The following is a 13697-nucleotide window of genomic DNA, read 5'->3' as shown; positions in this document are numbered from 1 at the left end:
GTTTTCTTGAAATAAATTGCTCGGGTAATAAATCTGCAACAAAAAAATTTGATCTTGGGGACATGCGTGTGACCACTCAAAGGGTTTTAAACTGTTGAAGAGGGAGCTGCCACGACTGACATGTGGACAACATTGGGGACGTCAGATGCGTAGGATACGCCAGTGAGGGTTGGTTGTGTCCCACTTTTGTCAGCCGAGTGTAACGAGTTACGAGCTTGAGGGGTGTTCATCAAATGACAGCATTCGTTATTTTCATTGTCGTGGTGGAACAGGAAACATTGTCTTGGAGATGTGGGTACGAAGATGCTAACACAGGCCTTGCTACAGGCAGGCAACAGCGGAAGGAATTTCACAGCCCCTACGCTAGTGCACAGCAAACTGTTCACTTCCTAGCTTTTCCGACAGCACGCGGATCTCCCCAAGTCCCGTCAGGGCTGCCGCCATTTGCTGTCATGTTTCGTAACAACAACTCTTGCTGACAGGCAATGACAGGCTCATTGTGAACGAGGGATCTGTGCAGATTCTAAAACGCCAAGCTCCATGTGTGTGTGTGTGTTTTTTTTTACATTGTTCAGTGCACTGTTGTGCTAACGATGCCATTGGCCGAGTGGCCCAGGGGGCAGTTTGTGAACGGCAGCACCCGTTTGCCTTCTGCGCTGTTTGCAGCCCGAGCAAGCCCAGGAGGCAGTGCACGCGTTCCAGGAGGAAGTGTCGGGCGAGCCGCAGCTGCAGTTGAACGTGGAGTACCGTGTGGGCGGCCAGGAGTACGTCACGCTGCTCACCTCGTCGGGCAACGACATCGGCAAGACTCTGCTGCAGGAGGGCTGGGTGTTGCTCGAGGAGCGCCGCGACCGGCACCTGCAGGAGCTGCTCCAGGAGTACACGGCGGCCAGGGACTCGGCTAAGGCCAAGAGGGTTGGTCACCGTCCTCTCGCGTTACCATTTCCCAGGCAGAATTCGCAGTGTGCGCAGAGTTGTTGAAACCCCCCTGCCTTTCGTATTTGCACAGATCAGTGCTTTTGTGTGAACGGATGCCTTTCGTGCAGTCTATGCAAGTCTAAAGTCTATGCTTTCATGCAGTCTATGTACTACTGTTGAGCATCAGTACAGTCGACTTCTGTTAATACGGCCCTTATGGGACCAATGAGATTGATTGAATTATCTGGTGGGTCAAATTAAGGGGGGACACGGCTCTTTGGGACCGAAAATCGGTCAAAAAGCCCGATTTTCAATCTTTTCATTTTTGGATTCATGGCATAATTCTGCACCTTTGAGCGAATTTCCATTTAAATCTGATGCCTAATTGCGCCGTAATGTCGATTTAAAATAATGTAGTTTCTGAAAGCGCCCTTTAAATTGAGGACAAACAGCGCTAGTTACGACCGCGCGCCGCGCAAAAACGAAAAGCCGCACCTATGCCATCTTGGTCTTGTTTGAAAGCTCGCGCGTCCGGCTTCCCACCCCCTCTCGGCCAGCCACCATGTGCCAGCCGCAGTAAAATAAAACAAGCGCAAAGTTTTCTTCAACGCGCGTTCTTATTGGTCGGTAAAAGCACGTGACCCGAATGGCACCATCTGATAGGCTTAGGCCGGTTGCCCTGGCATGAGCGCTGCACATGCCGCCATTTTGAGCGGGTCCTCGCTACTGCACGGAACTATGCCAGGGGGACCGAAGAAGCACCATTCCGTGTATGTGTTCGGCCGGAGACGAAGGAAAACGAAAAAGAAAGTAGGGGAATCGTCTTCTTTTCCGTCTGAAGTAAGCGACCGACGAGGAGCAAGTGCAGACGAGCAGCCGCATGATAGCCGCGGAGAAGCAAACAAGGCATCGCTGGACGACGCATCGCTGAACAGTGCTCCCATCACTTCTGCGGATCGTCAGCCGCCCGATTGTCGCGGAGAAGCAGAAAATGCTTCGCTGGACGATGCTTCGCTGGACAGTGCAGCCAACACGCCTGCGGACGCCAGACTCGCCGACCAACGCACGGATGGGCAACCGCCCTGCCGCGGAGAACCAAACAATGCCTCGCTGGAAGTTGCATCGGTGGACAGCGCACCCGACGCGTCTGAAGTGTCCGCCCGAGTGAGAATTGACTCGAAAACTGTGACCGACAGCGACGTAAGGGAGGCAAGCGCTCGTGAAAAGGCTACGCTCGAGCGGCTTGCGTCGACGGCAGCAACGACGCGAAAGATGCAGCGGTTCACGGAACTCGGCGGCGCGGCAGCGTCGGTAACAGACGAACGTAAGACATCGTTTACTGCCGTCGACATGCGTGCGATAAACTCCCTCCTTGGCTTTATGCGCTGCCAGACTTGTCAAGGACGCGCGGAGATGGTGACAGGAGATCGCGAGTACGGCCTCGCAGTGAAACTGATGCTCATCTGCGAGAGGTGCGGTGAGATAGCGACTGAGTGGAGTTCGCGACGGGTACAGAGTGAAAAGAAATGCAACCCGTTTGAAATTAATATCCTTGCTGGGCGTGCGATGCTCGCAACAGGTAACGTCCAGACAGCCATGAATGACATTTTCGCAGCGATGGGCCTGTCTGGCCGAGGTCTCCACAACAAGACGTTTCAGCGGCATTTGAAAAAAACTCTGAACCCCGGTGCGACGCGCGCAGCTGAGGCTGTTATGGTGCAGTGTGCAGAAAAAGCGGTTACACTTTACGAAAACTTGTGTTTTGGACACAAAGGCAACATTGCTGTGTGCTTTGATGGCACCTGGATGACGCGGGGCCATTCTTCGCATATAGGAGTAGGCGCAGTGGCGGAGCTATTTACCGGCTACATCCTTGACTACGTCGTGCTTTCAAACTTTTGTTTGGGCTCTGAAATTGGGCCCAGACCTGACTCTGATGAGTATGCTGGGTGGAGGAAATCCCATCAGTGCCAGAAGAACACTGATTGTAAATCTGGCCAAATGGAAGTTGAGGCTGGATTAATCTTGTTCCAGCGTTCTTTAGAACGCAACAAAGTAAAGTACTCAACCATGCTGTGCGACGGTGACAGCCGCACTTTTAATGCTATCAAGGATGCAAAGGTGTACGGCTTTGTAGATGTTCAGAAAGAAGACTGCATCAATCATGTACAAAAACGTATGGGTGCAGCGCTTCGAAACCTGCTCCAGAAGCACAAAAGTGAAGGCATGTGGGGACTTGGTGGCAAGGGGAGGCTCACAGCAGACCTCATCCACAGGCTGAGTGCCTATTATGGTCGAGCACTCAAGTCTCACTGTGGTGATGTTGACGCCATGCAGAGAGCGGTAATGGCAACGTACCACCATGTCACGTCAACCGACAGCTGCTCTAACCACAGCCTGTGCCCAAGTGGCAAGGATTCTTGGTGCCGTCATAATGCGGCAACAGCAAAAGGTGAGCCACAACCAAGGCACAAGTATAACTTGCCAGCGGACGTGGCAAAGGCCCTTTTGCCTGTGTATGAGCGCTTGGCAGATGTAAAGCTGCTGGATAGGTGCAAGCGAGGGAGAACCCAAAACTCCAATGAATCATTCCACTCAGTCATCTGGAGTATGATTTCCAAAGAGCAGCATTTCTCCCTTTTTGCTGTGGAGGCAGCCGTTGCAGAAGCAGTGCTACGCTTCAATACTGGAAATGAATATGCAGCAACAGCCATTCTTCAAGAAATGAATATGAATGTGACAGACTTTGGCTCAAAAAGAGCCAAAGAAAAAGACTTGCGTCGCACCACTGCTTCCAGGAAAAAACGGGCATTATCACTGGGCCTCCAGACGATGGCAAAAAAGAAGCACCAATCTGGGATGCACCCAGATTATTCCCCAGGTGCATTTTCGTAATTTGAGGTGCTTTCGTTCTCATAAAGGTGCTTGAAACCGTTTTTCTTCGTTTTCTCAAAACTACAATTTTGACACACAAGCAGTTTTGGAGTGAACATATTTCTGTTTGTATTTGTGCTAGCACAGTAATTTTTTTTCCCTGAAAACAGAAACTCTTACTCTATGTAGTAAGGCTAATTTCACTGCGCATATTGGTCAGTAACATTTTTTAAAAAGATACTGTGTATAAAGCAGGTGAGGGAACTTTTACTGCAATGGGTTTAGCAACCCCTAGATTTAGACCTAATTGGCCTAGGAGACTCATTCTTGTTTTACTACATTCCTTAGATGTTAAACATTAATTTGGTATGCTAAATTTTATGATTGCATCAATTGTTTGGGAAATTATGAAACTCCAAATGAAAAACATAATATTGTAAATATTTTGAAAACTGTTTATTGTATGGAAAAAATAAATGCAGATTTAGAATCAGTGCATAAAACTTAATGAAACATAGAAGTTTCATTGAAATCAATCCACAAATAAAAAATTTTTTTCAAAGAGGGGTGTCCCCCCTTAAATGGGGTGCAGAAAGAAACACCGAAACACACCACCGATTTATTTGGCAATACAGTCGACTTCCATTGATTAAATTCTGACAGGATCAGTGAATGTGGTCTAATTGTCCGGTGGGCTGAATTGAACAAAAGGAGAAAAATGCCAAAACACGCTGTTGACTTAATTGTTTGTATTGCCTTTTAAAGTTGGCTTCGCTGCACTACAGCCATGTTATGCAGTCAAACATAACAAGCAGTGAGGGTGCCACTGTTGCGGGGGACATCGCATGTGTTCCTTATTTAGAAATGCACTTGCGCCGTGCCGTCTCTGGTACAAAGTACGAGCGCCGGGACACCTAATTCGTTTACTTCCAGGCCTTCAGCGTTTGAGATACACCCCCGCTCTGTTGTTGGCATTAACCTGTTCAGGGTCAACGCTGTAAATATGCAGCGCCGCGAACAAGTCCCAAATGGTTTATGCTGTATATTTATGGCGTAAGTTTCAAAAACGCATCAATTTTTCCACTATTTGTTGCCCATAAAGTGCTGGCACTTCATGTCGATAAAAGGAATTTCTTTTTCTTTTTTCTTGCTTCTTCGTCTCTTGGCACGGCTTTTTTACGCTTGCAGTTTAGTGACCGCTCGCGCATCCGCTCGGGCGAGGGTGTGCAACGGTTTGTCTTGGCTTCGGCTCACGGGCTGTTTCCGTTAATTGTGCTCGTAAAATCTGATGTCTATCTGCTTTTTAATTTCTCAGAGGGTCACTGCTAGATGCTTGCTCGTCAGTTACTCACAGGGGTGCGATCGCGTCTGTTCGCAAACAGCTCGGCTCGTGAAAGCTGACTGCCTCTCGTTTGTGATGGAATGAAGGATTACTGCAAGTTTCTGACTGATTTGGTTTTTCTGGTGGGCAGACAAACCATAACGTTTTCTTGTGCGTGCTCGCATACACCGTTCGATTGCGCTACGGGCGTCCGTGCTGGTTGCTTTTCTGCGAGTGAGTCAAGCCGTGATTCCTCCAGAAGGAGAACATATCTGTCTCAGTGTATCTACTTTTTTTTTATTCTTATAATAAGTATTTATAGAAAGCCATCTGTATTCACGGATAAACAATGCACGCTCACCTATGGAAAATGTTGCCTTTGTCACTTTGTGGTCACTGTAAAAAAACTGCGGTAAAGGTCATTCTAAAGATATAAAATCTTCAATAACTATTTGATGAAAGAAATTTACTCTCGGAGGTTAAATGACCCCTCGAATTTCCGAGCTTTTTCGTTTTTCTGCCTCCCTTTTTACTGGCTCTCCCAAAATATAAATGGCTTTTCTCAACACTTCTCTGTGCGTGGAACGTGCATGCGCATATAATCGAGAAACGTGTGTTAAGTCCCTTTAATGGTCTCGTATACGAAAAATGCCTGGTGGGCGAAATGAGGGCTCAAATCGCCACAGCAGTATCAGAAACAGCTCTTAACGTCAGCCCATTATACTTATTGGGCGTCTAGGTGCTCGTACTGTGACTGGAGACGGCGCCGCATGTGTGCCTGCATAATTGAACTTGTATTAAGTCGTGTAGCAGTGGCTTCTTTCCAGTGCTGGCATGCTTCACCACAAATCATGAACGTTAACAACCTTGCTCAACTCACCGCTCTTTTCAGTTGCGTGTGCTTCACCGCATAACGCGGCTGTATACTGGCGAAGCCGACCAGTCAATTTTGAATTGTCCAGCAAAGGCCAATTTTGAGATCGAAATAATGATAGTTTGGGCCCATGTCTGGGTGCTGACCGGGACTTTTGGTCGAGATCAAATTAACCGAAAAAGTGAATTCACTGAAGTCAAATTAATGGGAGTCTTCTGTACTTGCCCGATTATAACACGCCCCTGAATGAAACACGTGTTCTTTTTGAAGTGTCCAAAGTAGTAAACTACCGTATAAATGGCAGAAAGGCTAATGAATGACCAGAGAACTTTTTCTTTAATTTCTGAGTAGATTTTGATTAAACTTGCTGAGTTTATGTATTTCCAAGTGCTAATTTAAGATATGAATTTAGTTTTCTTGCAAAGTGAATAACTTTCCAGAAATTTAAATAATTAATAAATTGCTTGAACGGGGCCTAATTACTAAGCTATATTCGTTATGATAAATATTGACATATAAAAGTTATGTTGAATCATCAGAGTGTGCAGTATAATAAGAAAATGCTCTAGACTAATTGAGCCAAAGTTATAATATGTCAAACTTGTTCACGTATGAACCCAGGTAACACCATGGACAAACCATTACTTTTTGAAAATTTCTGCCACAATATCTGTCTAATGCCTACAGCAGTAAACAATATACCTTTCTGACAGTAAAACAATTTTTTCAGTAAGATAAGTTGAACCAGAGATATCATCACTCCAGAACAGTGATACAGCCAGAAATGGCATTCTTAGAAAACGAGTGAAAACATTTTGCAACGTGTTTATGATGATTATGGCAAAGGATAATCAAGGATCATACAGGGAGCCAACCAAGCGAAAATAGTAAATGCTCTGTACCATTCTATAGCAATGCGACACAAAAGAACTGTGGGCCACTTTTAGGCTCCAAAGAGCGGGGTCTCCCCTTAAGGCTCCTAAACAAAGTAAATATCTGACGCATGTGCAATTTTTAGCAGCAAAAACTAACGGTGGGCAAGAGTCTTGTTCTGAAAAAAAAAAAAAAAATTTCGGCTAGTTTCCTATACAGCATACGCCGTTTATAACATAATTGGCTGGATTCTAAAATTTTTGCACTATTAAGTGGTACCGCAGTTTAGCCAAAACATCTTTCAAAGGCTCTGCACGTGCAAAACTTGTAGACCAAGCAGCGGCATATGTCCAGGAACCAAAACATGCGACCTTGTTGTGCCCTTGCTTTCGTTGGCAAAGTAGTTCCTCCGATTTCCAAGTTCTGCTCAACTACTGCCAAGCATTTTAGTGACTCTGCACCGAATGACAACTTTGGCCGCCAAGTCCCGACGAGGCGCGGTGATTAGGCCTAGCTGACAAGGGTGTGGGGCAGCATGCCAATGCGGGGAAGCTCCCCCTTGATATGTACGTTCATACCCAAGACATAGACATGCTTGAGTCTATTCAGAAAAAGGCCATAAGGTTTATATATAATTGTTATGGCCGCCGTTTCTCACCTACATCACATGCTAGTAAGCTGCTGCTAAAGCCTCTGGCCCATAGACGTACTTGTGACCGTCTTGCTCTGCTACATAAAATTGCTCATGGGAAAACTTATGTCAATGCACCTATTGTTTTCACTAACCCTTCTTCTCGGCCCACCAGAAGAAGTCATCGTCTTGACATTGTTCCTTTGAATGCAACGATTGATTGTTCTAGGTTTTCCTTTTTTCTGCATACAATTGCGATTTGAAATGGCCTTGAGGGGTGCTTGCGCGAGTTATCAAGTGATGTATTTAATTAATCAACTAGCTCTTCCTGATTGTTTTTTCTATTGTTTGTTTTATTTTTGCCACTCAAATGTATTCTTCAGTTGATTGAAGTACTCACTCCTGCAATATCTTGCTATGCAAGATGGCAGTATATGTAAATAAAATAATAAAATAAAAAATACCTGTAGATGTACACACATCGATCTGGCACGAGATCACAGGCACAGTGCATGTGAAATGGTCAGCAACTACTGAAAATGCATACAGCAAAAGTGTGTATGTGTGTGTATTGATAGGGACGACTAAATCTTACGTGTGGATAACATTCCAAAGCGATAAATGTGTGCTACAAAGTTCAAGCTGACACCGTCTTAGAGTCCAGGTAGAACGCACAATATCTGCTCTTCGCGACAATGTTTGTGATGGGCGTGCAGGAAACGCATTCATTGCCGCGCACCTTTTTTTCCGTGGTGCTTTAGTTGTAAAAAAAAAAAGAATTTTGTTTGAACTTCATTTTTAAAGCAAAGCTTTCTTTGCCTCTTCCTTCGACTTTGCCACTTCTGCTGCTGCTGCTGTGACTGCTGCTGTCGCGCACACTGCATCCGGGGCAGGTTCAGAGCGTGTATATGGATGACAAGCGTGTATATAGATGACAAGCGCAAGTAAGAGAGGAAAGGCGGCGGGAGAAACTCGTTTTTACCCCACCGTATTGAATGTGTACAATGCCCTCTGGAGCTCCCTGGCCGTCGCCACATTAGCCGCTTGACAGCTGTAATTATCCGTGACTCCCCTCAGAAGCATCACAGAAACTGCAGTACTTCCCTTTCTACTAACCTGCCAGGCCAGAGGGGACGCAGCTAGAACTGCAGAGAGAAGAGGAGTAGAAGGAGAAGGAGAAGAGGCATTTTTCATATAAGAGAGGGGGGAGGTTACGTGAGAAGGCAAGGAAACCCCACTACTATACAGCAGCGGTTGCGGGGAAGCAGGATAAGCTTAAGTTCAAGGTATGATACAGTTCTTGCTATTTCTGAAAAATAAGCACCATGCAAATCTGTCATGCCAGGCAACTCATGCACGGCATGCCGAAGCAGAGCCGCATTAATTAAAACGCACCGCAGGGTCCAGGAGACACTGCAAAAGCGGTGGACCGTCAAATCAACACTTCTGTGCTCGCCGCATTAGCTTTGCAGCTGTGGCATTGCTAGAGGTTGGGGATTTGATCCCAGTCGTGGCTACCGCATTTCAACAGGGGTGAAATATAAAAAGCACGTGCATTTAGATTTGGGACACGTTAAAGGACATCACAGTGTCAAAATTAATCCGGAGTCTGCCACTACAGCTTGCCTCGTAATCTGAGTGTGGTTTTGGCACGTAAAGCCCCATGATCCAATTCAAGTTTAATACTTCTGCCACAATGTGATGTGCAATATGAGGAAATGACGATGCTCAACCCTCTCACGGTTTATAAAATATGGCGCTCAACAACGCCTGAAGCAAACACCTCTGCCCGTGTGTTCGGTGTACTACGCAGAGAAACAGCAGTGGTGCGCGCAAGATAATGTTTAACATCAACTCACCACTCTCGTGTTAGCCTAAGCGTTGAAGAAATTAACCTTTAGCCGTTGACATCGCCACTAATTATTGTCAATCAAATCATCCAGCACGGGAAGCTTCGCTTACATCGATTCCCACAGTGCGTGGGATCTGCGTCATTTTTTCAATTTTGGTATGTGCTTACCGCAATGCATTGCATATGCCTCACTGCGTAACATAGCTGTACTGCAGCAAAGCTGACTTTAAAATCTGCATTATGCAATGCTTAATCCTTGCTGTGCTTTCCTTTCTTCAAAGCCATCAGTGACGATGACAAAGACAGAGTTGGTGCCGTTGCTGACAGAGACGAATTCCGTCAATGAAAAACATGGCAGCGAACAGCAGGAACGGTGGTAGAAAACGTTGAAGCAGCTTGTCCTAGCTTTGCCGTTGTGGCCTCGGCTTCCTGCGGATCTGCGTGCGAGAGCGATGGTTTTGGGCTGTGACCCAATCAAAATGGCAGTAGTGGTGACTTCGATTAACGCTGTTTCGGACCTGTGGTCATGGCAGGAAGTCCAGAAAATCGGATAGCGAGCAGCTTTAGCATCCGAAATTTCAGACATTGTTATCCATTGGCTATGTTGGATACGTGGTGGTGCTGTGATGGAATCTGAAAAATCAGTCATTTACCGTGTAATTGGTTACGCTACAAGTGGTCTGAGCTCTAGATCCGTCATGACGCGACTGCTGTTGTCTGCCCCCTTGTGTGTTCTGTTTGGCGTGCATGGCATATGATGAACCTTTTGTGATGAACCTTTTTTTTGATGACGGAACCTTTCGTGAGCATTTATTTTCAGAATTATGGGACCAACAGCGCTGGCACGTGTAGGTGAGATTGTGTCCATAAGAAAGCTTCGACGCATAATGCGCCTACTGCTAGTTGCCACCATCTCCTGTATGCACGATTGAAATGGTTCACCAATGAATGTTAGGCTGCCTATTTGTTTGCTTATAATAGTGCAATAATTTTTGAGGGCCAAGATGGCGTTAATATTGTTCTGAGTATAGTACAATACTGCGTGTCAACAGTGGAGGGGTATTCAGACAAAGGAGAAATCTGTTCTGAGCTCCGTGTGACTTCACGCAGTGTGGAAGTACATCCGCTGCTGTTTCATTTGGATGGGTGACGCGGAGGTTTGCGATACGTTGCTGTTGCCAAGTGCATTCAGTTGGCACAGGTAAAAGAGTGCAAGCAAACCGCTGGATTTTTCCGCTGTGTCGAATACCCCTCGAAACTGCCTATGTTGGCTGCCAGAAAATGGCTGTTTACAGTGCTGATGTAATTTTTAAAAATATGTACTTGGGCATGCCTGTGCTCACCGTGCTCCCGTCATCTCCCCATGTTCAGCTGAACCTCTGGTGCTACGGCGACGTAACGGAGGACGACTCCAAGGAGTTTGGCTGGGGCCGCTGAGGAGGACCTGTCGCCGCAAAGTCAACTTCTGCCTCACGCGCGCACACCTCGGGCCCGTGGTGTGGGCGGGTTGGGGAGTGGGAGAGGGGGTTCAGGTTGTTGGTGATGGAGGAGTGAGGAGCAGCTCTCTGCCCGTTCTCAAGGAGGTCCGCCGCGGCGGAGGCGGGGCGCTCCGGCTGAAGCACGGGGGAGAGAGGGGTGCAGCCTCCTCGCCTCATTTTATCGTGAAGACTCTCAAGAACACTCGCCCGGGAGGGGAGGTGCGCTGCTCGCCACGCTCGACATGTGTCTGTCTCGCTCTTCTTTGTTTTTTCTTTCTCTTTTTTTCCTTGCGTCACTCAATTGTCGGGCAGTGTGCCAGGTGTTATACCCCATTGTACAGAGAGCTTGGGAATGCTAAGCACAGAACAGAACTCTCGCCACCCATAGCAGTCGCACTGGCTCTCACTACACTTCTTTACACTATGTGGAGCAGAAGGCTTCGAGACGATGTAATCAATATTATGTTCATGGCATCGTTGAGTGCATGGTGGTCTTTCGATCATTGCGGATTTCATAAAACAGCCTGGACACAAAGCATTCAACAGTGCCGGCTGGGTGTCCCGGCCGTACCAGACAGTGTCACTCGACAGTGTGCTGTTTTGGGTAATATGTGCATGCAAGTGTGACATAAGTGGCAGTGACTTCTTAACCTTAATCTTGTCAACACTGGCTTTTGATTTGCCTGTGGGCTTCCTCCTCGAACCACCTACGAAGCACCAGTATGGGAGCAAGCATTTTTTTCTAGCAGCCTGGTCAAAACCATGGCTCCTCTTGCTCGGTTTTAGTATGCTTTGAAAAGACCCACCCTCGTATTGTGCGTTCTCTGCAATGAAAAAGTGTCTTTTGACATTAAAGAAATGACTGCCTTTTGGTAGTACAGATGGTTAATATGCGATATCTGTCTCTTTGTTTTCGTGGTTTTTGTTTTTTTAATGTAATGTTACTCTTGTTATCATTCTCTCATACGTTGATTGAACTTATACCTGACAATGAAACGTTGCCCCCTCTTTTCCTTTAGTTTCTTTTTTTTTTTTAATAAAGGAGTTGACTTTGATTCTGTAGTATTGGTATGTTCTTTCTCTTGTTACTCTGTGTCCTCTGCTAAAGCAGAAACTTACGACCCGGAGCTGGTGCGATACAGTCATGAGCGAAATGATAGGGTTTACAGAGTTTATTTTTAAGCAAGGATTACTTGGGATGTGTGGGTTTGAATCAGAAATGCTTATGTGCAACAGGTAGCTTTCTTATTTAACATTTAGCCTTGTGCAGCACTTTGAAGGGCACCTCACCAGGCCCCGCCAGAAATTTCATTATAGTTTAACCTCGATATAACGAAGCCAGTAGAATCGGCAGTTTGCTTTGTTTTATTGAAATTTCGTTCTATTGAAATTCGACCGTTTGTGCAAATAAGTACAGTCGCCAACCGATTTTTCTTGTATAGAAAGGGGCCGCAGAATTTCCGAAATGTCAGAAGAAAAGCAAATTTGAATGAGCAAATTCATTTTGATAAATTTGAAAGTCTGCGACGAATGATACGGTTTCATGCCACGTCAATGATATCTTCACATAGTCTCTATGTATTAAGCGAACCCAGCCATGCGTTTGCGTGCATTCCCCGCCCGCTGTTGATAGCGTTGCCCACACTGGGACGACACTATCAGGGAAAGCGCCGGCAGCGGGGAGTGAATGCTTCATCTGCCTCTCACTCCAACGGGTCACCGGAACTCGAGATTACGCAACTGCCGAAACCAAACTTCCGATAAGGCAGCTTACATGGTGCCTAATGATTAACTTTATATCTAAATGTTCAAAAGAGAGAATAAGTGTAATGAAAAGAAAATAAGTATTATGGGAACTTTTGAGCAATAACGGGAAACTCTGGCAGAAAACTGGGAGTGGGTTTCACCCTAATCCACCTATGGGTTATTCGTCTGGAATTTGTGCAGGCAGCTCTCGTCGTATGCGAAACATAGGTGCTACATTTTTCTTTAAATCACGTGTGTCACACCACTGCAGCATCTTGCATCTGTCTTGTCTCCACTGGCCATGCTTTCTTATTTTGACTGCTTACTCATCCAGTGTTCCTGCCCTAAACCAACAAGCGAAGTTTTCTGCCTGTTATTGAGTGCCGGCCAGAGGCATTTAACCAGAAACTTTGTATACAACGCCAAAATCCGGCAAGGAAATTTTTTCTGGTAAAGTCGAACCTCGATAATTCGAGCTCAAAGGGGCCTGAAAATTTGATCAAATTAAAATAAGTTAAAATTAAAGGACTTGTTCTTGAAATATTCGTGCACCATAGCATGATGCACAAATGGTGCTAGTCGTGAAATCGCGGCGCGCCAGCACACAGCGAGCGAGGACCACGAAACTGCCCACGCCGGCCATCGCTCACTTCCCGATAACAGCAGAAAACGAAACTTCAGGGAGCGGGTTAAAGTAGAAGACACACGGTCTGATTCGACGTGCGGCGATGCATGGTCCGGCATGCAGCATGCGACAATTCGGTGCTCAGTATGTGCATCCGAACGAGCAAGCGGCACGTGAGCTCCGCCTTGATCCAGCACCCCAGCTTGCACGCTCAGAAGACTTCACATCCACGTCGAAAAACGCAATATGAACAACTTTTCACAACACTGTTTCACATTGCGTGAACACTGTCAATAAAATTGTGCCTCTGCGAGTGACAAAACACTTCTCAACGGCTCGTTGTCCACTGGCGATCCAGTGGACAATGTGTTGTGCTTTTAAAACCATGCGTGCCACGATTCCACAGGCTAATACCTCCCGGAGGTCAAGGCTGTATTGTCTTTGGAACAAGTGATATTGCACAACGCGACGTCGGGCACTGCGTGGGCTGGGCATGAATAATTGT

General features: G+C 46.4%; 1 protein-coding gene across 1 annotated transcript in view; it reads left to right on the top strand.

Annotated features, from left to right (window-relative positions):
• Window positions 1-11876, top strand: part of Tudor-SN (Staphylococcal nuclease domain-containing protein 1) — a 72675-nt gene extending 60799 nt beyond the window's left edge. The window contains exons 16-17 of the mRNA XM_070526932.1: window positions 667-915; window positions 10715-11876. Of these exons, the coding sequence (XP_070383033.1) occupies window positions 667-915; window positions 10715-10780 (315 nt within the window). The 3' untranslated portion in view covers window positions 10781-11876. The remainder of the gene's footprint in view (window positions 1-666; window positions 916-10714) is intronic.
• Window positions 11877-13697: the final 1821 nt, after the last annotated feature.

This window comes from Dermacentor albipictus, chromosome 10 (assembly GCF_038994185.2).
Source record: "Dermacentor albipictus isolate Rhodes 1998 colony chromosome 10, USDA_Dalb.pri_finalv2, whole genome shotgun sequence".
Classification (NCBI taxonomy): Eukaryota; Metazoa; Arthropoda; class Arachnida; order Ixodida; family Ixodidae; genus Dermacentor; species Dermacentor albipictus.
The sequence above is the reverse complement of the archived record's forward strand: the minus strand, read 5'-3'. Positions and strand labels throughout refer to the sequence as shown.